Source organism: Poecilia mexicana, unplaced genomic scaffold (assembly GCF_051168715.1).
Source record: "Poecilia mexicana isolate PSO_F unplaced genomic scaffold, ASM5116871v1 scaffold_13, whole genome shotgun sequence".
Taxonomy (NCBI): domain Eukaryota; kingdom Metazoa; phylum Chordata; class Actinopteri; order Cyprinodontiformes; family Poeciliidae; genus Poecilia; species Poecilia mexicana.
Window position 1 is genome coordinate 20,748,967 of NW_028263382.1, and position 27,649 is coordinate 20,776,615.

The following is a 27,649-nucleotide window of genomic DNA, read 5'->3' on the forward strand; positions in this document are numbered from 1 at the left end:
CTACCAAATATATGACTATGAGTACAGATGAACTGCTATGCCCCTAATCACTACAGCTGAATCCTGCCAAGATAGTCCCTACTTAACAACAAACACTGAGCTGCACTCCACCCAGTCCCTCTCCACCACTGGCTTCATGTTAGGTGCAGCTGCAGCTGCAGCCTCCGGTTACACCCTCTCCACCCTCCCAGCGTCCCCACTTGCAGGATGGAGCAGACAGCTGGAGGATTCTGATCATACTCCTTGTGTGCGCTCGCTTCTCCAGTTTGGTCTTTAAACTCTGAAGAACGTCCGCCTCGCGAAGTGAACAGGGGAAACTTTATCAACATGTCTATCCGGAGGTTCTGGAGCAGCCCGAAAACACTGGGAGACGTTAACGTTGTGACAGAAGAGCTGAAGAATCTTTACTACAAGAGGCTGCTGCCTATTGAGAAGCACTACTCCTTTCATCACTTTCATTCCCCAAGTTACGAGGATGCGGACTTTGACAACAAGCCAATGGTTCTGGTAATGGGTCAGTACTCGACGGGAAAGACGACTTTCATCAGGTAAGCCTCAAAACTAAAAGTACAAGTAAAACAGGTCAAAAGTCTTTAGCAGGCTGCGGGTGTTCTGTCCAAGGCAGACGTTGGTAGCAGGTTAAGTCTGCTGAATTTGCAGGTATTTGCTCGAGGAAGAGTTCCCTGGCAGCAGAGTTGGGCCAGAGCCGACCACTGACTGCTTCACTGCACTCATGTACGGAGAAGAGGAGCGAGTCACCCCTGGGAACGCCATCACGGTGGATCCCAAGAAACCCTTTCGCAACCTTGACCCTTTCGGAAATTCTTTCCTGAACAGGTAAGAAAGGCAAAGCCTAAGACAAAAGAAGGTTAAGAACAAGACATCTCTATATGTCGAGATATTTTGGAAGTTCTCAATAATGATTTATCACCAATTATTTATCATCAGTGATATCCTAACATCAATCCAACCTATGTACCCATGTTCCCATGCAGAGTTACAGGAGCGCTGGTGCATCACTCCAGTGCTTGTTGGGAGACCAGTGAACTGAGATGTAACACCAAATTCAAATGGATTTTTTTTTCTCTTTCCAGATTCCAGTGTGTGCAGATGCCAAATCCAGTCCTAGAGAGGATCAGCATAATTGACACGCCTGGGATCTTGACTGCTGCTAAGCGAAAACTTAGCCGAGGTGAGACAGACTGTTTTCGACAATGGTGGAACAAATCACTGTTCCCCCAGAAATTCTCACACTCACAGTACAGGGTGGATGGACTGTGGCTTTAAGATTCCTTTAGGAGTACGGTCATAGAAGAGGCAATGAAGTAGAAAAGACCGGCCCATCATAAATCACTCAGCTGATGTCAGAGGCGACGCAGATGAAAGACGTTAGTGAGGAGACAAGCAGGGAGTAACTGAGCAGCCGTTGCTTTGTTTTATAGACACATTTTTCTGTGGGTGTAACAGTAATGGCTAGAAACCAGTGGGGACCACTGGGACCTGCTGCATGCTCCTCCACGCTGTAAGGCTGCGTGGCTTTCCCCATTAGCTATGCTAATGAAAACCTTGTGTTTCTCTTCCTTATGCTAAGGCTATGACTTCCAAGCAGTACTGCGCTGGTTTGCAGAGCGTGTGGATCGAGTCATCCTGCTATTCGACGCACACAAACTGGAGTTCTCCGATGAGCTCTCCAGGGCCTTTGGAGCTCTGTACGGCTACGAGGACAAGCTGCGCGTGGTTCTCAACAAAGCTGACAGGGTGGACTCGCAACAGCTCATGAGAGTGTATGGCGCCCTCATGTGGTCGCTGGGGAAAGTGTTCCGAACCCCGGAAATCTTACGGATTTACATCGGGTCGTTCTGGTCAGAGCCGAGGCAGAGGTGCGACCACTACAACCTGATAGAGCTGGAGGAAGAGGATCTGCTAACGGACATAAGGAACCTACCACGCAACGCCGCAGTGAGAAAGCTGAACGACCTGGTGAAGAGAGCACGTTTAGTCAGGGTAAAAATACTCACTCAAGGTTAATATTTATAAACTCACCTGGTGTTAAGGTGACCAGAAGTTTTCAAGCCATTATGATTACATTTATCCTGATACAAGTGGAGGTAAACATACACATATTTGTCACTGTAAATTAAACTTTTTTGTCTATTTAGATGACAAGAAATCCACAGTAAATAAAACCTTGTCCACCATTTTTTATATGCTTAACAAAGACTGAAGAAGTTTGTTTTCAGTTCATGATGACCAAAACAGTGGCTTTGAAGTTAATGTAACATTTATGCCCACAAGGAGTGCACATAACCTTCTCATTTGCTCCTTTCTTAGGCTCATGCACACATTGTCAGCCATCTAAAGCAGGAGATGCCAACAATCTTTTGCAGGGAAAGCAAGAAGCACAACCTGATCTATGAGCTTCCTGCTATCTTCACCAAGATTCAGCAACAGCATCGAGTCCCAGCTGGTGACTTTCCTGACTGCACCAAGATGCAGGTCAAACGATTCTCTCTGATGTTTGCATGAATGAAAAGTTTCACGTGATTTTTCTATCCTATTGCCTTCAGTGAGTTCTCACAAGTTTGCATCCATTTTCAGGAGAAGCTTTTGGGTCAAGATTTTTCGAAGTTCAAGACTCTGAAGCCAAGCCTGATGAACTCCTTGAACAAACTGCTAACCACTGACATAGCCAGTCTGGTTCCTTTATTCCAGCAGCAAGAGCAGAGGAAGAAATCGCTACCTGCCGTGTTGGATGGTGAATTTTTGGGAACGTTCCGGCGCGATCAGTTCAAGGGAGATCCGTTTAAGGAAATGCTCAAAGATGATGAGGTCAGCGAAGCGGATTCCGACGAATGGGCTGTGGAGAAATACAAACCTAAATATGATGAGATCTTCTACAACCTAAGTCCACACGATGGCAAACTCAGTGGCACCAAAGTCAAACAGTGGATGACGACCACTCATTTGCCCAATTCTGTACTTGCTCACATCTGGAGACTGGCAGATGTAGACAGGGACGGGATGCTGGACAACGAGGAATTTGCGCTGGCAGTCCACCTGATTGAGGGAAAGCTGGACGGACACTGGCTGCCCAGAGAGCTTCCTTCCCACCTGGTTCCTCCCTCCAAGCGGCTTAGCACATCAAGCGATGCACCAGCATAATCTACTTGTCAGAATCAAAAAGACTGAGGAGACATCACATGTATAATTTGTACAAAATATTTTCAGCAAACCTGATGTCACTGACTGCGAGGCCCATAAAAGTGTACAGTGTTTTATATATTCATAAACTTATCACTGTCTACTCGAGCAGTTATCAGATTTTGTTCTCTCTAACATAAAGTGTGGTACATTTATTAAAAACATTTGTATTATTATATTTCGTCATTGTAATACGCTTTCTAACCAACCTAGGTGGCAGAAGCGACCATATAATCCCAGCGAGCAGAGGCAGGCTCCATAAAGTCGATGGCAGGGTCCTTTGTTGGGGCACTTGCACTTTCGGCTGCAGTTCTTTCCAAAATAGCCCCTCGGGCAACCTGAGTGAGAGCAGTGCCAGAGAACTTGTTAGATTTAGATGTAGAGATGACTCCTAAGTGGACTTCATGTTATGTGTCAACTTTTCATGTGTTAGTTTATTTGGAAAGGATTTTGGTTAAGTTTCAAAAAGCTGGGACAGAGTATGCAGACGCCTGTCCGTCCCGGTTTGTTTATGTACTTTCCAAAAAAATTCTGGTTTCAGAAAATTCTGAAATCTTTTTGTCCCTTTTGTGTATGGCGCAAAGATTTTACTATATCTTTTATAGCCTCGTCCTTTTTGATTGCATGGCCCCTTAGTTATAATATGGGCCATGTCATTTGCTTTTCATTAATATATCCCAGCAAAACCTTCAAAACAAAAAAACACATGATCTTGAAGGCAGCATTTTGTGGTTCCAAAATATGAGAATACAAACCGTCCTCGCAGAACTGGCCATTTACCCCGAGAGGGCAGAGACACTTCCCAGTCACAGGGTCACATGAGCCTCCATTCAGACAGTGGCACATGCCGTCACAGGACTTCCCGTAGCTCCCCTGATGACAAGCTGGAGGCAAACAATGCAAAGAATCATCCTTGTTATTTTTAGATGCAAAACTAAACAATGGATTAAAAGAAGGAGACTTCTTTGCCACGAAAACATAAAACGAGAACTACAACACGTTTAATGTTAGGAAGCAGTCAGCGACTGATCCTGTGCTCATCTGAGGTTCTTATGCTCACAGGCGTCATAACCAACTCTGGCACAAACCAGCAGGATGTGTTAAAAGAGCAACATTCTTACTGTGCCCGCTTTAACCCCACCTCACACTTTCCTCGCGGCTCTTTTATGTCTCCATAAGGAAGATCGCTTAAGACAAACTGAAGAAGCACAAACGTCATGCCTTGTGATGACAGACAAGCAGAGATTCCCTGTACTGAATTATAAAGAAATACGAGGTGAGGAGGCCGGAAAGGAAACGTGTGACATTTAGAATTGCAACTGGTTCACGAATGTGATCATACAGTATTTAATACAACATAGTTGAGTCTGCATCTAAACACCAGAAGCCACTTTCAAGAAGTGACAGATTGCTTCTAAATGTACTTATCCCTCATTTCCTTCTGCCTCGGACCAAAAACAGCTATTAATCACCGCCCTGAATCGGAACAAAGGAATCTCTTTCTTTACCCAGTAATGGACATCCTTGACCTCAGGCTGTAGTCTTGCTGTGGCTCCTGGCCACACTCCAGCATCGGATAGATTTATTCACTGGTCCCCTTGTGTTTTGGAGCACATAAATAACCCCAGACTCCCACTCTAAAGAAACGACAGGGGGTTGATCCATGGCTCTGGATCGATGAATGCTGTGAGCTGTCTTGTCTCTTACTAACAAACAAAAATAATGCTTCAGGTCGTTCCACAGACCTGGATGATGAAATATTGCTTGTAAAAACCAGGCTGAGTGTATGTGCTTTAGTCTTGCCAGTGCAGCTGATTAGGGTTGTAGAACAGTTTTGCAGGCTTGGTAAAATATTTTCTCGAGAAAAATCTGTGTATATTCAGTTTAAGCATAGTTTATTAAGATGTTTATTGTTTTTGCAATATTTTTTTTTATTTATCCAGCATGGCTTGAGTGTAAAATGTTGCAAGTGCTTTTATAATATTAAAAGCTCTAATTTAAATTCATTTAACTAAATATAATGAATTTATTTTGGAAACTATGTTATGACAATTAGTGATTAAGAAGGGCATTTCAGGTCAAATTTTGTTGCAAACCTGCTTTTCTTTCTATCAGTCACTTAACAAACACTTAGCATAACATTATTTGTACTATTGGCAGATTTAGAGTTTAAATTAATATTTTAATTTATCCAAATGTTTCTCCTGATTGGAAATAATGTCAAGGTTTGGAGAGGCCCACCTTCCAAACATGAACCTCTTATTAGACATTTCAACCACATCAATAAAGATGAATTGTCAAAATGCCAGAGGAAACATTCAAAAAGCTCCTCAGCACTTATAAGAAGGGTTTTATTAAGCAGTTGTGAATGATGAATTTTTGCACTAGAACCAACTTTTTTCCCTAATGGAACAAACAGAACTCTGATGCTATCCAGACGCAGCACAGGGAGTTTACACCGAAAAGAAAAGAAATGAAACTACCCTTACTCTCGTTGCAGATGATTCCTGTCCAGCCAGGCGAGCAATCACATCGGTCCTTGTTTTCACTACATGCTCCGCTCACGCAGTCGTCACAGCTCACGCTACAGTCATCCCCAAAGGAGCCCTCTAGGCACACTGGAAAGGAAATGGTGAACTCCAAATTACTTTTCTTGTCTGTAGATTTACAGAGGGGGCAATAAAATAGTATTGATTTGATCAGACGTCCCCAGAAGTCTCATCATTCACATTTCTTCCTGTACCTACGGAGCTTTCCAGTCTCAGCTCTCCCCTGTGCTCTCTGTGGATCTCTAATTCTTCGTCACGGTCACTAACGTGACGACCATCATCATCATCATCATCATCAGTGCTGTGGCGAACGTGCAGGGCTGCCGTGTAATGCACGAGCTGAGGAGCCTTTCGAAACAGCAGGTCAGGCAGTCTGTCGGCCTCCAGCCCTTCCTCCTCTTGCTCCTCCTCCTCTTCCTCATGCAGCTCACCGCCATACAGAGCTGAACACACGCATGGCAAAGCGAAGCTCAAGAGCAAAACTTCCATTTACCTGATTTGATTCGTCACATTTTTGCTCGCTGATGGTTACGACACTGTTGTTTCTCACCGATGCAAGCGTGCCGATCCAGATCCAAGCGGAAGCCCATTCGGCAAAAGCACTGATAGGTTCCCAAGGTGTTGACGCAGTAGTGTTCACATCCCGAGGTCTCTGCCAGGCACTCATCAATATCTAGAAGAAGACAAGAGAATTAAAAGCACAGGCCCTGCCATGGCACTGGCAAATTATTGAAGTTGAAGCTAATCTGCTATGCATAAATTCAATAGCATGCATCTGGAACACATTTAAGTAAACTTTGGCTACTGCATGAGCAATATGCTCTGTTTTCCATTCTCTGCGATGAAGTAGCCTTCAAAGGGCTAATTTCTGAACAATGAGTTAATAAGGAGGCATTGGAATTACAACCCAGCTGTTCTATAAAATAAAAAAAAGACAACAACAAAAAAAAACACCAGACAGGCTAATCTGCTAACAATCTTGCTGCACTCTCACCTTCGCAGCCGCAGCCATCTGGGCTCAGTCTGTGGCCTGCTCTGCAGCTGCACTCATAGCCACCAGGGTAGTTTCTACAGAGGTGGCTGCAGCAGGACTCCACACTCAAACACTCGTCACTATCTAAAGGAAGAACATGTTTTAAATGTTGACTAGAGACAGTAAGCTAAAAACTAGGATTGAAAAACTTCAGAGAATAGCAAAGATCTTACCTACACAGGTCCTCCTGTCCGTGTCCAGCTGGTAGCCTTGGTTACAGGAGCATAGGGGGCCATTGGTGTTATGCTCACAATGATGAGAGCATCCCCCATTGTTCTTCTCACAGCTATTTACAATCTCCATCTCAATGCCTGGAGGTAGGCGCACCAACGCCGAGGCATGAAACGACCATAATTAAAATGTGTAACAAATGACCAAACTTGCTTTTGGAGCTCTGTTTGGGTCTTATTGTGACTTAATGATTGGGGAGATTTTGGAAGCAATTTGTTTTCCAGATACCAAAAGAAAAAAACAAACAAACAAACAAAAAACATTAACTTATTCCCAGAAAACAGCTCAATGTTTTTTCAAAGCACCTGAACTGTTTCTAGAAGCAGTAGAGACACAAATTGAAGTACAATAACATCCAAAAAGTTAATTGTGCATAATATTTGCATTTCATCTTCTTTCAAATTAGCTCAGTCTCAGTAAGCATTTTGTGCCACCAATTCTTAATTGGATTTAAGTCTCTATCTTGACTGGATTATTTCAACAAATAGTTACGCTTTGCTTAAAACTACTCCACTAAAAGGTCTGGCTGCATGTTTAGGATCATTGTCTTGCTGGAAAGTGACGCTCTGCCTCACTCTCAAGTCTTTTGCTGCCACTAGCAGGTTGTCTTACAGTATTGCTATTCGTGATCTCTTCAGCTCTACTAACCTGCACGTGTATTTGCCCTCTTCAGATTTTGATTTGTGGAACAATTTGAAAACCATTTCTCATGTTCCTTCCACTTCAATACTACGTGACAATTTATTGATGATCCATCACATGAACTCCCAAATAAATACACTGGAATTCTTAGCTATACTGTGGTAAGATATGGTAAATGTCCAAAAGAATTAATACTTTGGTAAGGCACTCTAAACACATTTCACCTCAAATAGTTCACATTTTAGCTCGATGGCACTCTCCATATCACAAGACATTTACTGTGATTCGTTTCTCTGCTTCTACTGTGAGCAAATACAAAAGAGACAAACACAAAGCTCTAAGCTTTTTAAAATTTCCTCAGGGAATATTAATAAGGCGCCAGTGTTTTGACTTACGGTAGCACTGCTTGCCTTCGGCACCGAGTTCAAAACCAGGATGACACACACATCTGAAGGAGCCCGGCATGTTGACGCAACCATGGGAACACTTTGCATGACCAGAGATGCACTCATCAATGTCTACAGGAGACAGACAACAGCTGGTAGATAAGGATGTGAAGGCATGCGTGTTTAATCTCAGACATACCAAGTGGAAAACCATCACAGAAGTCAACACTTGTAGGCTTATTCTTTCAAAATGCAATTTGCTTCACACAATTCACCGAAGAATGCCGCGTGACGATTTTGAGACAAGGCAAAACAAACACATGCTGACAGTCAAGAATCTGATATTTGTGTTCATCTTCACCAACAATCTACTGGAATTAGATTCAGTCCATGATTCTAACCAGCACTAGCAGGAGCAAAAGTATAAAATGAGACAAAATAATCAACAGATAGCTCATATGAAGTGACAGAGGGAGTAGATTTGCTGAATATTTGGAGCAATACCTGACTATTCTGGGTATGAAAAGGAATTCTTTGCCTCATCACGCTCTGTACCAACCACGCATCGATTCATAGCTGCAGGGTGGACGTTTCATAACCACTTTGACCAGCCCGTGGTTTAAAGTCATTTTCTATAATGAACTCATACTTTGCAAAGATATTTGGTTATTTCTCTCCAATAAGTTTGATCTACCAACAACAGGTCGCACCGAATTATTGCATCAGGGGGTCGGATTATCTTATATCTGCATAAGGCAACTAACCCGAATCTGAGTCTCAGTCCATGAAAATGGGGTTTGATATAAATTAAATAAAATTACATGTCAGATTTAACATGTATTATTTTCAAATCTCCTGTTTTTTTAACGGCCTAGAAATAAAGTGACACACAATGATCGGCCGCATGGGTACAAAACGGTTTGTTTGTGAATACAGTTTGATTAAAGTCTGAAACTGCAATCCAAACCGGGCTATCCAAATAAAAACAGGATGCTTTGTCATTATCAAATCCAGAAGACTGTTTTAAAACTGGTTGCTGTTGAGTGTTTACATCTGGAGGCCTTTTTGTGTTCTATCTGTGATGGATAGAGCCGGATGACATTAGAAGTGGAGGTCTTTATTCCTGCTATTAGTTACATGAGCCATAGGGCATTGTCTCCAATGTAATGGTAGAACAGCTGGTTCAGTTTTTTTTTCTTATTTGTACCGTGTTTCCCCGAAAGTAAGACAGTGTCTTACTTTCTTTTTATCCCCAAAAGCCCCACTATGTCTTACTTTCGGGGTATGTCTTATATTGGAAAAAAATTGTCGAATTTTTTGTTTTAACCATAAAATAAACAGCAGTGACAAGTGCAGGGGACGGCGCGGTGACGTATGGAGAGGGGGACGGCGCAGGCGTGGGCAGGAGGCGGCGCTCATTTGGATCAGACGGAGGCGGCAGACACGGTGACGTATGGAGAGGGGGACGGTGCGGACGTGGGCAGGAGGCGGCGCGCAGCTAGATGAGAGGTGTTTCCCCGAAAAGTAAGACATATGTCTTACTTTCGCGGTACGGCTTATATTAGCCGACCCCCCTGGAACCCCCGATACGTCTTACAATCGGGGGTGTCTTACTATCGGGGAAACACGGTAGAATTTTAAGTATGAAATGTAATATGCATTTATGTGTTTGAGTGAAGGTGTGTAAACAGATCTCCCTTACCTTCACAGTTTTTTTGGTCTCCAGACAACGTAAAACCAGGACGGCAGCTGCAATTTGCTTTACCGCCTTCGGAGTTGCAGAACTGTGCACAGCCTCCATTCCTCTCCTTACAGGGGTCCCTCACTGACAAACACAAACAAATAAACAAAGCTTACACATAGTCTATAATACTGACATACACAACCTCACAGTTCATAAACTGGGAAAAATCCCAAGAGAGCAGATTTAAAGTTATGGTTTTACTATGAACAAACATGAAAGATTCAAGGAGTACGTGTTCTTTTGCAAAGCAGCAAAGCAAACTGTCTGCTTGCAACAATGAAATATCTTCCGACAAGATCACTTACATTCACAGTGTCTCCCATCTCGTTTCAGCTGGTAGTTCCTTCTGCACTCACATTTGTACTCCTCGTCTCCCACATCCACACACTTGTGCTCACAACCTCCATTCAAAATGGAGCAAGAATTTACGGCTAGCAAAACAGAGACAGAATCATGACGAGTAAAAAAAAAAAAACAGCAAAACGTTCATTGGTTCTGTTATCCAAGTGGAAATGAAAATGTAGTAAAAACTTCTCTAATGAAGGAAGACAGGTGAAACCAAAATTATGAGCTTCCTAAATCAGCCTTCAGACCTCAAACTCAGTAGCTATATATTTGTGGAAAACACAAGGGAAAATGCTTACAACTTGAAAATTATATTCAGTGCTCCAACAGTGGTTACTCTAAGGTAATTTCCATTTCTGTATGACATGCCAAACAGGAATACTAGTCATATGCCTGTTGGGTGTTCTCACCGTAAGCAAGATGACAAAGACCGGTGGTAAAACTGTAAGTAAAAAACCATTTTAAGACTGATTACTTTAGCAAATACAATTAGGTTATTTATTAGGTTAATTAGGTTACATTTATTGTTTATTTTATGGTCATCTAACCCTAATGTTTTCAGACAGTCTAGCAATATTTGTCTGCAGAAACTTCATTGTAACCTTTTTACGACTTTTGCTAGCTGCGACTTTGTTATGACTCTTCAAAGTTGCAGAAAATTGTTTCCCATATTGTATAGCAAAGAGCTATTGCATCAGATGCTTTTACAGAGCAAGCTTATCCAAAGACACAGGCTGTAAATGTGAGGCAGTTTCTGTCGTCAGAGAATGAGGTGATCTTACTGAGTTTCTTAACTCATCCTATCCCCATCTTGATCAAGTAAAAATCCTTTAAATGAACATTTGCGAGTATCTGTCTCTGATCTGATTTTGTCTTGAATGGTTCCTGATACTCATTTTTCTAACGCATAGATTTGAATTGCGTGACAGCTATTTTGATTTCAAACCAGTTCAGAATTTGTCTGTTTCACACTTTTTGGACAGCAGCAAACATTGGAGGTTAATAACAATAATCGCACTTCCAAAAATATTCCTTTAAAACAATCAGGCTGGTGATTTTTGCAAAACTTCTTTTTGCAGTGTCGTTTTCTTACCGATGCAGGTGCGACCATCAGAGTGCATACGGAATCCCTCGCTGCACTCGCAATGATAGGAACCTGCCGTGTTGACGCAAGTTTGTTGGCATCCTCCATTGAGCTCATCACACTCATTTATATCTGGAAAAAAAATATATATATATCAAAAACACATTGGGTTGTAGACATACTTTTAACAAGCCTTCATAGAAAAATCAAAGCATTCATGAAGCATGTCTATTTTCATGTAAAACAGCACAAAAACTAAATGCCACTATAGAGAAAAGTTCCGACTTAAACACATGAAATCAATGAGTTAAATGATCAAAAACATAAAATATACAATTCAGACAGGAGACAGGGATTCTCTATTTTATGAGACCTAGTTTATTTTCTTATTAGATATTTGGTTCTAACATCTTGTCCATGCAAAAACTCTGACAGATGTTTTATAAAATGACAACAACAACAAAATTAACCCTCAGTAAGTTTAGTTATTATCCTCTGAGCTTCAATCAAGTTTGATTCATTTTTAATCTTGATCATCAAAACACTCTATTTTTTGAAAACACTCATTTTATTCTATAAGTAAGATTTATTTGGTCTGACTAAGTTTCTTTGGGTCAACATTAGATTGCTTAACATGTTGTGTGCGCAGTATGTGTGAAATCCCTTGTTCCTGAATGCGTTCTCCTGGGATGGCCACAAACGGCTGCATGTGTGTTAGACTTGTGCCTCTGATCCATGGAGACAGAAACAAGTTGTCAAGACAAAATACCTGAATGTTATAGTGAAGAACAAATTTCACATCATAACTCGTCATGGCTGTCATTTCCTACTATGCAACTTTGTGGATGATTGTGTACTTGAGTGCATAGAGAGCAAAGTTCTTATCAGCTCTCTGGAAACCTCTGATGCTTTGAATAAGCATTAGTACTTCTTGAATTTGTTCACAAATTAGCTCAAGCTTAGACAGACTGGATGGCAATCACTAATTTTAAAGTCTTGATCTAAATCCTGCAGTGTAAACGAGGCTTTTAGATTTTTAGTTGCTGACCTGCCAGGAGTTAAAGCTCTATAGAGTTGCAACCCAGTCCAATTTTTCTATTTTCCTCTGACTCACATTTGGCCACTTTTACATCTCCTAGTAGAGAGCACGATTAATAATTATAGTTAGTGAGCAGTGAATCTCTGCAGCTCCTCATGAGTTACTGTGGGATTCTTGACTGCTTCTCTGATTAACATGCTCTGTCAGTTTAGGCAGAAGGCAACATATTGGTAGGTTTACCGTTCCCTTCTACCTAAACTGACTGTTTTCATTATCAGAGTCAAGGAATGTAATTTACATAAACGGGGTGGGTTTCAAGCATCACCATGGAAACTTGCGTAAAACAGTCGATGTAGATTAAAAGCTCCTGGAAGCTCACATCCTGAAGAAAGAACGTCCAGGAACCCACACTTCAAATACTCGCACTAAAAGAAATTTGCAGTGGCTTTGTAGTTTATTTAGAAATAATGTTAGAATGGCTGAAGAATGTGTGTTCGGCTCTTGTAGGCAATGCTGAAAGCATAAAACTACAGACGTGAGAGGATTTTAGTGGGAAGGATACAATGGCAGCTTTTCACTGTTAAGTGAGGTGGTGCCTGGGGGAGCAGGGCCAAGAGCAGCAGTGGTGGTGTCGGGGGTCAGAGGTCATGAGTTCTGAATGGTGTCGTGTGACACCATCAGGGTCAAAGCTGAGATGCTGAGACGGCATGTACAAGTGGACTAAGCAGTGGATTGGAGGTTAATGCAGACTGCATAAAGGTGCCACATAGGAAACAATCTGAAATCTAAATGCTGCGAGCCACAAAATATGCTTGCAAAACTCAGACTATGTGCGCAAAAAAAAAAAGACAAATATAACACTAAGGACTTCTTAAGAGACTGAAAATAGATTCGTAAAACAAATTCAGTAATAAGAAACTTCTGCAAAATATCCACACAGGGTATGTTAAAAAAAGAGTAAATAATATTGGTAAAGAACGGCAGAGAGCGTTTGACACATTCTATCTTTGGGTTTTGTTGCATTCAAATCCCAAGCAGTCCATCTTACCGTTACAAGCCTTGCCGTCTGGCCCCACTTTGCTGCCTTCAGGACATTTGCAGTAGTAGCTCCCAATGGTGTTGCAGCAGGAACCCTCACAGCTGCCTTCATCCACTTCGCATTCATTAACGTCTGAAAGGACAGGATTAAAAAGCCAGGTTCACATACCGTGCACATTCTACATGTACTTCCCATGCAGCTTGATCTGATTTGCCTATTCCAGGAGTCAGATTAGTCCTTTATAAATTATTAAAGTCTATCAACTGGGATAAATAAAAGAAGAAAGAGGCCAGCTGTAAGTTAAACAAGATGTTTTGCTACCTATGGAGACTGAAAGCGTTCAGCAAACTTCTGTTGATATTATATGAAAATATATTATATGAACAGGGCAAACCTGTTAGAATACATCCCGCTTTTTGCCTAGACATACCGTCTTTGAATTCACTTGTTGAGTCAAACATCTTTGCAATAATTCTAAAAATATCACCGAATATGAAAAAGTTTGCATTAATTAAAATTAGGAAGTGTGTCTTAAATTGCAAATGGAAATAGAAATTTGGAAATGACTGTGATTAAGACTAAACTGTATCAGCATATTCATAAATTGAAGGCATGCATGTTGCAAAATGTTATATCTATATTAATAACATATTGTGGTATATATTGATGGTACAATAGTATGGAATATTTACCACAACAAATCATTTAAAACAATGACTGATAAAAATGTGTTGAATTCTACAAGACCTCAGAAGCTAAGGATGGGTCGCCATGTTTGTTTTTCAGGCCACGCCCACACTTAGTTTCTAAAGGCAAGCAGGTTTATCTGAGTCGTTTGGTGATAGTTTTTTGCAATGCATCAAAGTTCAAAGGATTATTGCACACTAGCTGTCTTTCTGGACCTTTGAATTAAATTGCAACATGTTATTTGCTGTTCTTTTTTTTTTATCTTTTTTGACAGCAGGGAAGCATTATTTGCTGCTGCTTTGCATCTTCCTGTTGACCATCCTACCCTTTACAAGCTGATGACTGAACACAATCTTCAGGGTTAAATGATCATGTCCTGTGCTTGCTCACATTGTGCTAAAATCGTCCAACTTCTTAACTGTATAAGCAGGGTTGACCAGTAAGTAGTACAATAAATGAAAAGACTAACTTGAAAAAAAAACTCTGATCATCTCATTGATTTGGATTATTATATTTGTTTCTAAATGATTTACAAGAAAAAAAAGAAAAGAAAGTAGTGTAGAATCCAGAAATGCTTCACAGAAAACAAACCATTCAGAGTTTGATTTTGCAGTTAACTCCAGAAAGTTTGTAAACCTGAGTGTTGGGGTATCATAAATCGACACCTGATCCATTGAATCCTAAGCTGAATGACTTTTTGTTGCTGATCAACATTAACAGGAGAATATGCTGTACCTTCCAAGATTGTGCCACAAGAAAAAATAAGGTCATTGCTAAAAGAGGATGATTCAGTTGTAGTCTTAATTGCATGCTTAAAATAAACATGAAAACTGTGCTGTAATTTTTTTAAATGTACTTTTCAGGTCATACTTGTGGATGAAAATGCACTGCAATAAAATGAAAGTGGCCTCCTGTTGCTTTACGGGTGGGAGTGATAACAGTTTCCCATCATGTAAACATAAAGTTCAAGCAGCTTTAAATACTCTTGAATTTCCCTGACTCCTGCAGATCTCATCAGGTGCTGCTGACATCGGTGACCTCTGCAGCGCAGTGGCTCCCCGGTTCCAGCTCCTCCAAGGACCCACATTCTTTCGCCTACTCAGAAACTATTTGAAGCGCATGGATGTGGAATAAATCAGTAGAGCCTCAGTCATGTGTCCAGTGTCCTTGTGGTAAAACCATTAAAAGATACAAGCCCAGATCAATAACAGAACAGTAGGTCTCAGCACCACAGTGTGGAGATACTAAAAGCTATTTCATGTTCTCATTCTTCAATGCCAGATGGAGAGGAAGCAATGGGAATGTGTATTCTCAACCTTTTCCAAGATTTTTTTTCCCCCTCACATTTCCACTATGAGAAACAATCGGAATGTTTTTTCCAGCTTGTCCTCGTGAATATTAAAGACATAATTGGATCTTTTTACTTTCCTAGAAGGTCCATGTTAAGTCTTCAGCACTTATGACGTTCAGTTCTTTGCTTTCTGAAAATCTAAAAAGGCAGGAAACAATTGTTACCTGATTTTCTTTTCTCAACTAGAAAAATGTTTGCAACAACACCAATCACTAAACCAAGTTATCACTGCTGTTTGCCAATAATCTGACTGACAAGATGCCTCATGTGATCATTTAATAAGATCTACTGATATAGTAAGAAGGACAAATAAAAAAATGCACAGCCTACCAAACAAACTGGAAGTCTGTTTTACAGGAAAATGATCAGCTTTAAACTGTTACTTTAGAAAGAACATTTTGGAAAAGAAAATTACACCAGCATGCTCTGATGGGGAAAACAGAAGACCCTGTGAAGCAAACCAAAAGGAGGGAAAAAAGGACTTGGGACCTGAACCTGCTGCAGAGAGGAACGCCGGCTGCAACATCAATGCTCCCGGTGGACAATAAAACAACAAACAAAAGTTGGATTGTCTTCAAAATTTGACATGGTTGAGACAGGGATGCAATCAATCATGGTTTGGAAAAACAGAGAAAAAAAGCAAACTGTCCTCAGGTTTCCATTCATGCGTAAAACAGCACAAGTAACATAGAGATTCAGCAACTGTGAAGGCACTTGTACTGTAGGTCAGACTTCCCACACTTCCGCGTAGTAAATCATACAAAACCAGCAGAAAATAACCTATCAGACAATGTTGCTTGCTGTTATCAAAACCATCTTGACTAACAGGATTCAGTCTACTGTCCAGAACTGCTATTCTCAAAAGTACTTTGAAAACACTCAAGACATCTTTAGCGAGAATCGTATGGTTTCTGTCTTAACACTTGTGTGCCCGTGGTCTCCTAATCTCATGCAGACCCATGCACCAGTTTGACTTCAAGTAAAAGTCTGCTCTAACAGAGTTAGACAGAGTGGCGTTCAAAAGCAGGCCAAATGCAACTTCTTCAGAGCCGGCTCCAACGTTTCAGCACAGAGTTAGAGCTGCTAAATCCAGACTGGAGAGATTGAAAGCAGCTGGTCAGGCGACCCAACAGCACACAGCAGGGTGTACAACCACAACTTGGCAGGAACACCAAAGAGACCAATAGTTCAAGAGACCAAATGATAATAAGTGTTGAAAAGAAGGGAAAGAGCAAGATCCTTATAAGTCCCAAATTCTGTTGTATTATTCTCTTTGACATGAACTCTCTGACTTGTGTCTGTTAACTTGAAAAGTCCACGTTCAGATCATCCAGGAACCTCATCTACGTAAAGATATCCTTATGTAACGGTGATTGTTTGATGGAGATTAAACACAGAAAGGTAGGCAGACATTTTCCAAGGAGTTATGTCAATTTATTAGGCATGTTCTTCTGCTGCTTTGACATCGAGAGGTGAAATTTCAAATGTGCTGATCAGCTCCCGTGCTTTGATCTATCAACGCCAAAGGAAAGATGACTGAATATGCAGTCACAGGAAAGTTTATTGGGTATACCTGATCAATTGCCTCTTTACACAAATAGCAAATCAGCCAATCACAAGTAAAGGTAGTAAACTCAACACAAAGCTGAAAGTTCAAAAACAAGCATCATGGCTGCTTCTGAAAATTTCAAAAAGCTCAAGTCTATAGTAACTGCTTCAGGGTTTGGAGTAGAATGTATAGTTTTCTCAAGTTTTTCCTTATTTTCCTTTAAATAACAAATATAAAAATACAGAAATAAATCAGGGTAAATCTGAAAAAACTACATTAAAAATTATTTTAAGTAAAATATCTTAAAAGTCCAAAATAAATCAACATAGATCAATATTCCCAGGTCAATACTGTATCTGTTTTCCTCTATCATAACTGAATCGAAGCAGTGATAAATCTGTCACTGAGGTATGTTAAAGCTCACAAAACAAAAAAAAAACAGTCTCCCATATTCACTGTAATGTAAGTTTCATCTATCTTGTTTATAATTGCATGAACAGACCCAAAATAAATACCAGCATGCCAAACATAAGCATAACATATTTTCAAGGCTTAAGATTAATTCTATGAGTTTTATGAAAAACATTTTGTCCTGCCTGAATTACAATTATATCCAGTGAATGGTGCCAGGAATTTTTTTTTTTTTTGTACGTCTTAACTTGTATCACATGAAAACTGCAGATGTTCAGAGAAGTTTGAGCGAGAGGCAAGATACTGACTGCCACATGAGCACATGAGTCTGGGCAGGGGTGCTGCTTGCGTCCTCCTGCGGGTCCCCAAAACCCCGTCCTCTCCCCCATTCCACACACCGACACACACACAGACACACGCACACACAACTTAATCATGAACATTTCCTAAGTGTAGATCAAACACAGAGAACGCTAGCATTTATATTCTCATAACTTGTGAAGAAGTTTTCAAAGTGTCAGGGTATTTTTCAGGTTTGTTCAATGTGTTTCAGATTAATTAACACTTTTATCCAGAAATATGAAGATTTAATATCTACAGTACACCAGCAAATTAGAAAAGGTTGCCAAAAAGAAATAGAATTACTGACACATTTTTCAGGTGTTCAGTTTGCATTTGCTACTGTTTTATAGGGGGGGGAGGGTTCAGTAATGGAACCTGACTGGATGCAGGCACTTGGCTTGAGTTCACATAATGAGTCTAGCAGAAGTTAGTGGATAAATCTGTCAGGGGAAATGGGAGAAGGTAAAGTGTTTTACAAAGTGAGAAGACCAAGACCACGGTGGATTACAGCACAAAATGCAAAGGAAAGAAGGATGAAAAACAATGGTCATTTCAGATTGTGAACTGCCACCTTGAAGAGTGACAACCAAAGAGCTCATGTAAAAACAAAAGCGAGGAGCTTCGTCTTTAACAAATATCCTTGTGAAATGAATCAAGTAGAGATCTGTTTAAAATCCCTGGCAGTGCAATGACAGGACATTCCCTTCTGGGAAGGTTGAGGAATCAGATGGAATAACTTCTGCAATGTACGTGTGCGTGTTCATTGGTTTCCAAGCACGTGAGAGTAGTGACCAAATATCATCTCCACCGCATTCTGTTTCTACAACAGCTTTCTAAAACTTTAACAACTCTCACCCTGTTAAGTTCGGACACGCAGGGGACATACAGACAACCAGGTCAGCAAGAGCATACACTGAGAACCAATCAGCAACCAAACATTACACAACATAGTTCATGTACGATCCCTTTACATTTTGTTGTTTAAGGCTGTATATACTTCATCAACACATGATTACAGTATAATGCTAATACCACCATGTTTCACTGGAGACAGATGCAAATATGTCAAACATTTTAGGTTTTAATTTGTAAAACGAAAATGTGACTTATTTTTCTTTCAATTCAAAAGTTAGAAGTACTCTGTGCTTTTGCAGACAAAGTCACAAAAGATGTTGAAGTTTGTCGATGCAACGCGACAGACGTGTTGCATTATCCTTTTACATTTACTGGCTGGATTTAACTGATTTAAAAACGTAACTTTATTAAACTCTTTGGCCAAAGACACCACAAATTCCTGATTTAGCCAATTAAAACCAATTAGTCGCTTTAAAAAAGAACTACCTTCAATAGCAACTCCATACTGCGGCATTATCCAATTACAGCTTCATCTAAGATTAGCAATTTAAAAAAGGTAAAGCACGAAATTTGAGAAACGCTAATAACAGTTAATGGATGTCTTGTTTTCTGCAAATTTAACTAAGTTCAGTGACGCTAAACCTAAAGGTAACTATAAACATTTCATAAAGTACGAAAGGTATTGAAAATAACAGCATATTTTTAGTTGGTAAGTATTCCCGTAAGTGGAAATGAAAAACTTACCATATTGGCACCGGGGACCTTTGAAGCCTAATGGACAGTGACAAATACGCTCCCCAGTCTCTGCACATCTCCCACCATTAAGACAGGCATGAGCACTGCACACCCCTGTGGATAATTCAACATCACACACCATCATGTTGCTGATATATTTGGTTCTGTTAACTGGAAACAAGTGAAGCACTTCTTTGCAGAAAACCAACAATTTTCTAATCAATATATGTCAATTTATAATGAGATGCTTATTTACTCACTATGTAGACAGCCCATCTCATTATCTTTCTGAGCCCAACCGGGACAACATTTATAGCCTGTGTGAAAATCCATGCTGTACGCTTGCCTGTATGCTGTGTAGTACGCAGTCCTAAGGAGAAGACATTCTGTTACATGTACATATTTTTAGAGGCTGCACTGCAGTATTTTATAAGCATAAAGCATTAATAGTCATTGTTATACAAAATACATAAGATCAAGTGAAAGAGACTTCAACCCTTTCACATTTTGTCATGTTACCTCCACAGACTTGACTTTGTTTTATTTGAATTTTTGTTTGGCATAGTAGACCAGTACAAAAAAATATATATGGTTGCATGATTTTTTTTTTCCTTTTTTGATAATCATCTGAAAATGAGGGATCAGGCACTCTGGAAAGATGAGACCCAAATCAAATGTTTTCGCCTGGATACAAAACACTACGGCCTACGTGGTACAAAACTAAAATCGCATATCGCCACTAGCCCACCATCAAGTTGAAATCCAGTAGAAAATCTGTTGCAAAAATGTCAAACTGTAGTTCAAAGATGCTCTTCATCTCATAAATCTGAAAAACAATGAGCAATAAATTGTCTTTACAGATGTGCAAAATCAACATTATCCTGAAGCTAGCTGCTATAGATGCAGTGAATGGTAAGAAATATATTTACATCAGAGGGGACGAAAGACCAGTGCACACCATGCTTTTCAGATTATATAATTTAAAAAAAAAAAAAATCTTGAAAGAGATGCATCGTGTTTCCTTTTTTGTTCTATTTTTAAAAGATTTCAATAAAATACACTGATGTGGTAACATGACAAAATGTAGGAAAATAAAAATAAAAAGATTTTCTGGGCATTTTCGGCCATGATGGAACATTTATCTCTGACTACTTGCTTAAGATGGGGACAACTTTGAGAATGGTGTTAAAAGTACATGTGATACAAACTGGATTTTTCATACCTTCTCTCAAATCCCAAACACCATCTGCGGCTTGTGCAGCCCTGCTTCCACACCTGCACCGTGCGGGTAAACGCCTGAACACAGGGCTGGCGGACCCCCAACATGGACACCTCCTGGGTGGCGCAAACATTTGGCCTTTGCATGGGGAAGGTAGAGAAAATAGTGACGTAGCAACACTACAGCAATACTGGTTGGTCATTGTACATGGATGACTTAATTGTGATGGGGATGAGATCCCTCTGGTCATCTTACAGACAGACAGACAGATGCAGTTCATGCCTGCATAAATCAATGTACAAACATAAACTCCAGACAACTGTGTTTAGTTAGCTTGAATTCATTTGTGTTGTAATTTCGGGTACCTTACAACTGCCTGCCTCCACGAGGCATCTGGCTTCAATAAAGCTTGAAGTTAATTAGAGGAAGTAGTGTGGTTGTCCCCTAATGAAAAGAATCCTCCTTTAATATCTCGCAGTTTATTTGAAATTGGAACTCAGTGGTAGAGTGCCATATGGATAAACAAACAAAACGTAGCATTCCACTGGAAGTGGACGATGTAAAACTGCTGTTGTGTGTACAGTACACATCCTATCTTCCGTGGGACCTGAAATGGAGACCCCTAGTGGGCAGACCACACATAAAGGACACAAACAAAAGTTATTTTCAAAAAATAAGGAGTCATTTATTCGTCTATCAAAATTCAGCGTGTCTCCTGATTCCATTCATTCGTATATATCGCATGTTAAAGTAGCATTTTCTCACTGACCTAGGAAGTCACCAATTAGCGACGGAAACTAACTAACATCTTACTTACATGCCAAGCTGCAGGTCTGCAGATGATGCGATGTGCATAGCGCTGAATAATTTCACACATATATAGAAAATCTTTGGAAACATGGTTCCAGCTGCTTACAGACACGTTGTTGAAGATTCAGCTGTGCAGACTAAAAAAAAAAAAAAAAAAAAAAGCCCGTTAAATCCAAAACATTCTGACAAAATTATGGAAGTCCACGTTCAAGCTCAGAGATTTTTTGGTTAACATGGAGTGATGTTTTTGATTTGATTCCCGGTTCATGCTACTGATTAGGTGAAGGGGAGGCTATCTGAGTCTTTGGGAGCCTCCGTGTTAAATGCACCACCCACAAACACCCGGGATGGTGGGGGCCAAAGTGGGGGGGGGGGGGGGGTGTAGGACGCTGAATGTGCCTGCTTTGTTGTCGCAGTCTATTTTCTTATCTTTTCTTTTTCTTTTTTTTACAGCCTATTACAGAAGGTTGTGCTTATTCGACGTTGAACTTAATTTCTTGTGTGTGTGTGTGTGTGTGTGTGTGTGGTGTGTGTGTGTGTGTGTGCGTGTGTGTATGTGTGTGTTTTCTTTTTTTTTTTTTTTTTTAGATAAACTGAATTTTCAACCTTTATATCTACCTGCATACTTTTCAGAGGTTCACTTGACCTTTTAATTAACAGTGTCATCTGAAAGCCATCCAGAGTTGGAGAATTAAATTTATGAAATTATATTTAGACTTACACAGTCTCAAGTAGCTTGGTTTATCTGGGTGCCTGATATGGAGGGGAATGGTGTGGCAGATCTTCTAACCAAGCAGTCTCAGAAATAAGGCAGAATTATATAAATGGCATTTTGGTAAATCTGAAATAAAATGCATTATTCAGAAGCCATTTTGGCAGCAGAGTTTTGGAGGAATGGACTAAATGTCATCACATACAACAGACAGTAAGGAGAATGCAATTTAGAGTAAAAGCAGCTATAACAAGGTTGTGATTAAGACAAACAGGGTTAAATAAAACTTTCCATTTGATGGGTAAACATCCAACAGGTAAATGTGAGTGTGGCATCAACATGCTGTTTCCAGTATGTTCTACTGGAAACATAGAGCATACAATAATTCAATGTGAAAAGCTAAAAACAAGAATTAAATAAACATGACGTGACGACATTATTAGTCTAGACATAAAAAGACCAATAAAGCATTTCCTTATTATTTTCAAAGGAAAATGGATTAAATGAATATATAACTTACGCTAAACTATACCCTCCAATACAGTAGATGGCGATAATGTATCTTTACGTTGGATGTTATCCGCAAGAAAAAAATCAAGAATAACAAGAAACATTTCCTGTTTAAAGTAGAAACAGGGCAAGGAGCGAGAGGAACCTCCTCTCTCATATGAATACAAAGAGATGTTAGACAGCTGTACTAATTGGAATTTTTGTTCCTAACTTACTAACTTAATACGTTGGAACACCAACAGAAGTCCCTTCCTGGTTTTATTTAATAAATACGTTTTTAGAGAGGTCGTTGCGTTAGCCAACATTTAGAATGGTAAGTAACCGCGCTAAAGTGTTAGCTCGAAATGGCGAGGAGGCTAAGTTGTTTTCTTACTCTCCATCATCTTTCTGGCCATATTACTGATTAAGACAGATGCACGTACTTTATAAATAATGTGGACGTTAGTTTGCTACTGGTAAAATATGCTTGTTATTTTCTGGTATTGATAAGTCAGTGCTAGCTTAATGCTAGGCAGCATAAATTTCTTGCAACAGTCGAAGCGGTTTGGGTGTTTGTTTTTTCTGCTTTTATCATATGATAGTACCACGAGATTGAGGTTTCCAACAGAGCAACATTGGACTGTTTAAAAATAAACAAACCACGTCAACAATCTGTGTCAACGTACAACAGCAGCTGGGAAATGAAAGTACTGCTAAAACCACTCTTTGGGAGTCACAGCTCCTCCTGTTTTGATTCCACAGAGTCAAATGAGCGGAGCAGCATTTCCATCCCCGACTGTGGAGATGGCGGAGATAAACCGCATTCAGTATGAGCTGGAGTACACCGAGGGGATCAGCCAGAAGATGCGCATCCCGCAGAAGCTCAAAGTGGCTCCTCATTCACACGAAGAGCCCGGCGATGGTTTACAGGAAGTGCCCCCCAGCGTCATAATGCAAGTGCCAGACAGGATCGTGATTGCAGGTTGGTGTCTTTTATTTTCGCCTCCCCGCATTATTATTTGAGTTTAACATTTTAGTATCAGTATTTTAGTGTGGATTTTTGAATGAGAACCTACAGATAAACGTAAAATCATTTGAAAAAAAAAAAAAAAAACACTGGTTGACAGTTTATTTTGTTTTGATTTCTTGAAAACTTTAAGTCAGAGTTTAAAAATGGATATGTGGTTCTTAAAATTTGACTTGCTTAGTTGGAAGTAAAGCATTGAATCTGCAGCGTTTAACTTTCTTTGAAATACATAATAAACATAATGCAGTCGTAGTTGGACAAGTGTTAAAGATTTTTAAGTATGTCTTCTTTTAAGTTTTTCCATACACAAAAAAGCCATAAAATAGTTTTTTACTATTATTTAAATGATTTGTGCAACACACAGGTAATACATCCAGCCACTGTATTACCATTTTTAAGAGCAGATTTTACCTACTCAAATGTTGTGTGTAAAAATTGGCAAACATGATTTGAAACTTGGAATTTAGAGATGGGAAAATGCTGCACATTATATCAAAAATATATCTTAATTTGCAATATAATTTGTGCAATAATAATATCACAGAACTCTATTTGGAAGGCAACATTTATCATAGTGTCAGAAATTTATGCTTAGATTCTGCTTTTTGGTGGAGTGTCATTTTTATCAGGCGTCCACGCCTATCACAGATAATAGTTCCCAAAAGAATAAAGGTCACAGAGATAGTTGGAAAGCTTGCAATGTCAATTACGAAGGAGAGGAGAATGTGTTTTTATTACAGTTGATATTTAACAATAATACTGCCATCCAATGATACCCTTATCCTTGTTACAACTACTTACAAACAACACAGAGCCAACAGTTGAAAGTCCAGGCATTTTCCTACCCTATGCTTTGGGGCTATTTTGTTTTCCATGTCATATCATGTCAGCTGCTAAAAACTGAAAATGAAACAGAGATATCGGCATGTCAGTTTCTAATGCAGAACACAATGGCTTGCATGTTTTGGGTTAGTGCTGATTGTTTAGTTTCACCTTGTGATTTGTCAGGAGATGCAGATGCAGACGCCCACTTCCCCAGACCCAGAGACTTAGACCTCATCCAGTCAACACCCCTTGAAACTCTGGCGCTGAAAACTCCTCCCAGAGTCCTGACCCTCAGTGATCGACCCCTGGACTTCTTGGAAGAGGAGCATCAGACAGCTCCAGACACTGAGGAGGTGGTACGGCATAAGCTTATAAGTTGCACATCTTATAAGTACAAAGGGCTCGCGATTCTACTTGGTGACGCAACATCATTGCTTCAAAGCATAAATCAGCTGTCTTCATTTTTCTTCTCATAGGTGCAGCCCCAGGGACGTTTAAGGCGGGAGCGTTCTGCCAGTGAGAATGCAGCCGTCCGCCAACTAACTCATAATGAATCTGCGTAAGTATTTCGTCACAGATGCCATCATTATCTAAGCTCCGTCTTAGCTCTGCTGAGGTTTGCATGTAGCAGGAAGCCGTGTCGTTCTTCTAGCTCTTACTTTTTATTTGGTCCACTCTCATCTTCCATCTGATCGCCCGTGGCTGCATCTCGTCTGCCAGAACGTCTGCTGCTTGCTGACAAATAATGAAAGCGGCCTGTCTTGTCAGTTTTCATTATTATTATTATTGTATACATCAATGAGTTAAAAGCTTTGGTTTTATTATGTGTACTTTGATTAGACGGTTAGGTTGTGGCGAAGAGTAAAAGCCTGTGAAGGGAAGACGTTTTCTCCTCCAGATTCTTTTCTGCAGCACAGCATCATGTGGCATGAAGTTCATCAGGTTGCTTTCACGTCACGAGAGAGGGATTAGCCTGTTTCTGTTCGTTTCGAGCGCTTTTGCTAAAATGGCTGACAGGTCTCCGTCACTGCTTCTTTTCTTTACATTGATCTGCCTTAAGTTTTTATACAGACAGTGGGGGGTTGTACTTTTTCCTTATTTCTCTCCCTTTCCTTCCTCTTCTACCCTTTTCCCTTCTTTCCCGTCAAATGTGCTCCTTGTAATGGTGGGCACTGAGCAGTACAACTTCGCACCCCCCGACCACTAACCAGTCACGCCCTTCCCTCAACATGGCTGAAGAGCACAACGTGTACAGCGCTAGCGGTGTTCTGTCTTTCATCCAGTCCACTACACGTCGGGCCTATCAGCAGGTCCTGGAGGTCTTGGATGAGAACCCACGCAGGTGACCTCCCAACTAACCGGTCATTTGTTTTGTAAAAATTATTGGCAGCGAGTCAAATGCAAACTTCTTTAAATGTTTTCCCAGCAGCTTATTCCAATTTTTGCCGATGCTGATTTTATGCTCTTTTGCACGATTGACGGACTGGCGATTTATAATAATAAAAATATGTCCTGGGATACAGATAATGGTAATAAGAATATTAAGTCGTTTCTAAAAATAATAAAAGAAGACATGGCTGATGACTTAAGCTTGCAGCTTGAGGCTTGTAATAAAGCCAGTTCTTCTGCAAGTATTAAAGTCAAACAATACATGTGATTAAAAGAGCCGTCGTCAGCTTTCCTGGCAGTGAATGCTGAGTCAGTCATCAGACTTGTTTTTTGAAATCAGACTTCATATTTACCTTTGAAGGAAGGTGAACCGTCACTTTTGAGAAATCACCTCCATTAATCTAAAGAGCGTCAAGTATAGAAAGTGTAGTTCTCAATGTTCAGTTTAAATTCAGAACTTGCCACATACCAAAGGTCTGTGGCAAAATAGAAGTAACTTTGCATACTTTAGAAAAAGTACCTTTTTTTTATTATTTATTTTTACTAACTTTTTAGCTCTCGCGTTCCTCTCGGTTCCCTCATCCCTAGTCTAGCCTAGGTTCACTTGAGGTGAAAAACACAAACACTTCATCTTCAGCCCCGCCTCCGACTCTGCCTTGTGTGCGGTATGGGAGAGTCTTCTTAAAATGCTTCCCACATGTGATCTCTCCTCCAGTAACATATTAGGAGTTCTCGTGTTAACTATGACATCGTAGAATGCCTAGCAAGCTCAGTCTGTAGGCTCTAGTGGCATGTGTGGTATGTGCAACACTGTGTTTTTCTAGATCTCTTTTTCCCTTCTCCCTTCTCTGTGTTTCCCCACATCTTTAGCAAACCGTCTCTGCGAGGGGGGTCAGGTTTGAGCTCCAACCCCTTGCCTGATTCCAGGTAACTTCACCTGGCACTTCATATTTTCCTTCTCTTTCCCTGTCCTTAACCTTTCTTGGCTCTACTACTCGTTGTGTTTTAAAATGAGGTCCAGTAATTCCCAGCCACGGCATTATGTTTACCTGAAATATATAGTCTAAAACGTTACTACTAGGAGCCGTGGCTGGTTTGGTTTTAAAAAAAATAAAAAATCTGAAAGGATTTTTTTGTCTGCCTTTTAAGGTTTGCACTGTCGACAAATGAAAGTGCCCTGGAAGGGCCTGCTGATGACATGACGGCCGTCGATGCGACTACACTTCGACGCCAGGTTAGCTTTAACAAATATTTTATTCCAGGTGACTGAATTCTTTAGAAACAGTAGAAAACGATTAGCTTTTTTTTTTTTTTTTTTTATGTGTCTCAACAGCTCATCAAGTTGAACAAGAGACTCAAACACTTGGAAGACGAGAACAAGGAGAGAGCAAAGCGAGAAATGATTATGTACTCGATCAGTGTTGCTTTCTGGCTCGTTAACACCTGGGTGTGGATGCGGCGTTAGAGCTGGTCTGTATTCAATATATTGGATATTAACTACTCGCTGCATCTTGTCCTTGTGTTAAAATGTTTTGGGATTTATGAGACATAACCTGCACAGGAATGATATTCTGGGTTTTGTTTATTTAACACATGTACAGTTTTATTTTTCTACTCTTATTTCATCCTGTCCATGTTTTTTTGTTTGTTCTTGTTTTGCTTTTATTCCAAACTTTCCTGCCCAGTCATAAATGATTTGTAAATATTTGTTCATGGCACCTAAAGCTGTGGGAGGACTTACTGAAGCAGTACGGCATTGGTCTTGACCTACAACGTGGAGACATTTGCTATGTGGTAACATGTGAAATATTTATTGCAGGGGGAGTAATATGTGACATCACCTAGGAAATGTAATGTAAAATAATTAAAGTAATACATGCAAAGCATTTTCTTGTTTTTATTGATGTCAGAACTGGAAAAAAAATACATTGTAAATTTGCTGTTACACAAAAAAG

At 40.1% G+C, this 27,649-nt stretch overlaps 3 protein-coding genes across 6 annotated transcripts in view; 2 read left to right on the forward strand and 1 right to left on the reverse strand.

The window, feature by feature from the left end:
* The window catches only part of egfem1 (EGF-like and EMI domain containing 1), a 42,899-nt gene extending 21,278 nt beyond the window's left edge, over positions 1-21,621 (reverse strand). Inside the window, 16 exon segments of the mRNA XM_088011860.1 lie at positions 3,411-3,539; positions 3,957-4,085; positions 5,691-5,819; positions 5,945-6,193; positions 6,301-6,423; positions 6,745-6,867; positions 6,957-7,094; positions 8,052-8,174; positions 9,745-9,867; positions 10,092-10,217; positions 11,225-11,347; positions 13,303-13,425; positions 19,233-19,337; positions 19,484-19,593; positions 20,446-20,580; positions 21,260-21,621. Coding sequence (XP_087867986.1) covers positions 3,411-3,539; positions 3,957-4,085; positions 5,691-5,819; positions 5,945-6,193; positions 6,301-6,423; positions 6,745-6,867; positions 6,957-7,094; positions 8,052-8,174; positions 9,745-9,867; positions 10,092-10,217; positions 11,225-11,347; positions 13,303-13,425; positions 19,233-19,337; positions 19,484-19,593; positions 20,446-20,580; positions 21,260-21,342 — 2,071 coding nt within the window. The 5' untranslated portion in view covers positions 21,343-21,621.
* LOC106922472 (EH domain-containing protein 2-like) lies at positions 213-3,309 on the forward strand. The gene is made up of 6 exons (XM_014994910.2): positions 213-548; positions 661-837; positions 1,095-1,192; positions 1,592-2,004; positions 2,332-2,496; positions 2,599-3,309. The coding sequence occupies exons 1-6, from the start codon at positions 328-330 to the stop codon at positions 3,160-3,162; spliced, it is 1,638 nt and encodes a 545-aa protein (XP_014850396.2). The 5' UTR covers positions 213-327; the 3' UTR covers positions 3,163-3,309.
* Positions 21,622-22,589: 968 nt separating the features above from the next.
* Positions 22,590-27,580, forward strand: mffa (mitochondrial fission factor a). Of its 4 annotated transcripts, none has more exons than XM_014994912.2 (8): positions 22,590-22,787; positions 23,216-23,435; positions 24,489-24,661; positions 24,782-24,864; positions 25,486-25,647; positions 26,565-26,621; positions 26,844-26,928; positions 27,028-27,580. In XM_014994912.2, the coding sequence occupies exons 1-8, from the start codon at positions 22,785-22,787 to the stop codon at positions 27,157-27,159; spliced, it is 915 nt and encodes a 304-aa protein (XP_014850398.1). In that variant the 5' UTR covers positions 22,590-22,784; the 3' UTR covers positions 27,160-27,580. The 4 variants fall into 4 exon arrangements, with proteins under 4 accessions (XP_014850398.1, XP_087867987.1, XP_087867988.1 ...); XM_088011861.1 differs by having other exon boundaries at positions 24,489-24,658; XM_088011862.1 differs by lacking the exon at positions 25,486-25,647.
* Positions 27,581-27,649: the final 69 nt, after the last annotated feature.

Bases quoted from the DNA above. Each gene is read 5' to 3' on its own strand.
- mffa (XM_014994912.2), top strand. The intron at 24,662-24,781 runs GTACGGCATAAG...TTCTTCTCATAG, and splicing joins CTCCAGACACTGAGGAGGTG to GTGCAGCCCCAGGGACGTTT. The intron at 24,865-25,485 runs GTAAGTATTTCG...GGCACTGAGCAG, and splicing joins CTAACTCATAATGAATCTGC to TACAACTTCGCACCCCCCGA.
- LOC106922472 (XM_014994910.2), top strand. From the start codon at position 328: ATGTCTATCCGGAGGTTCTGGAGCAGCCCGAAAACACTGGGAGACGTT. The intron at 838-1,094 runs GTAAGAAAGGCA...TTCTCTTTCCAG, and splicing joins GGAAATTCTTTCCTGAACAG to ATTCCAGTGTGTGCAGATGC. The intron at 2,005-2,331 runs GTAAAAATACTC...CTCCTTTCTTAG, and splicing joins AGAGAGCACGTTTAGTCAGG to GCTCATGCACACATTGTCAG.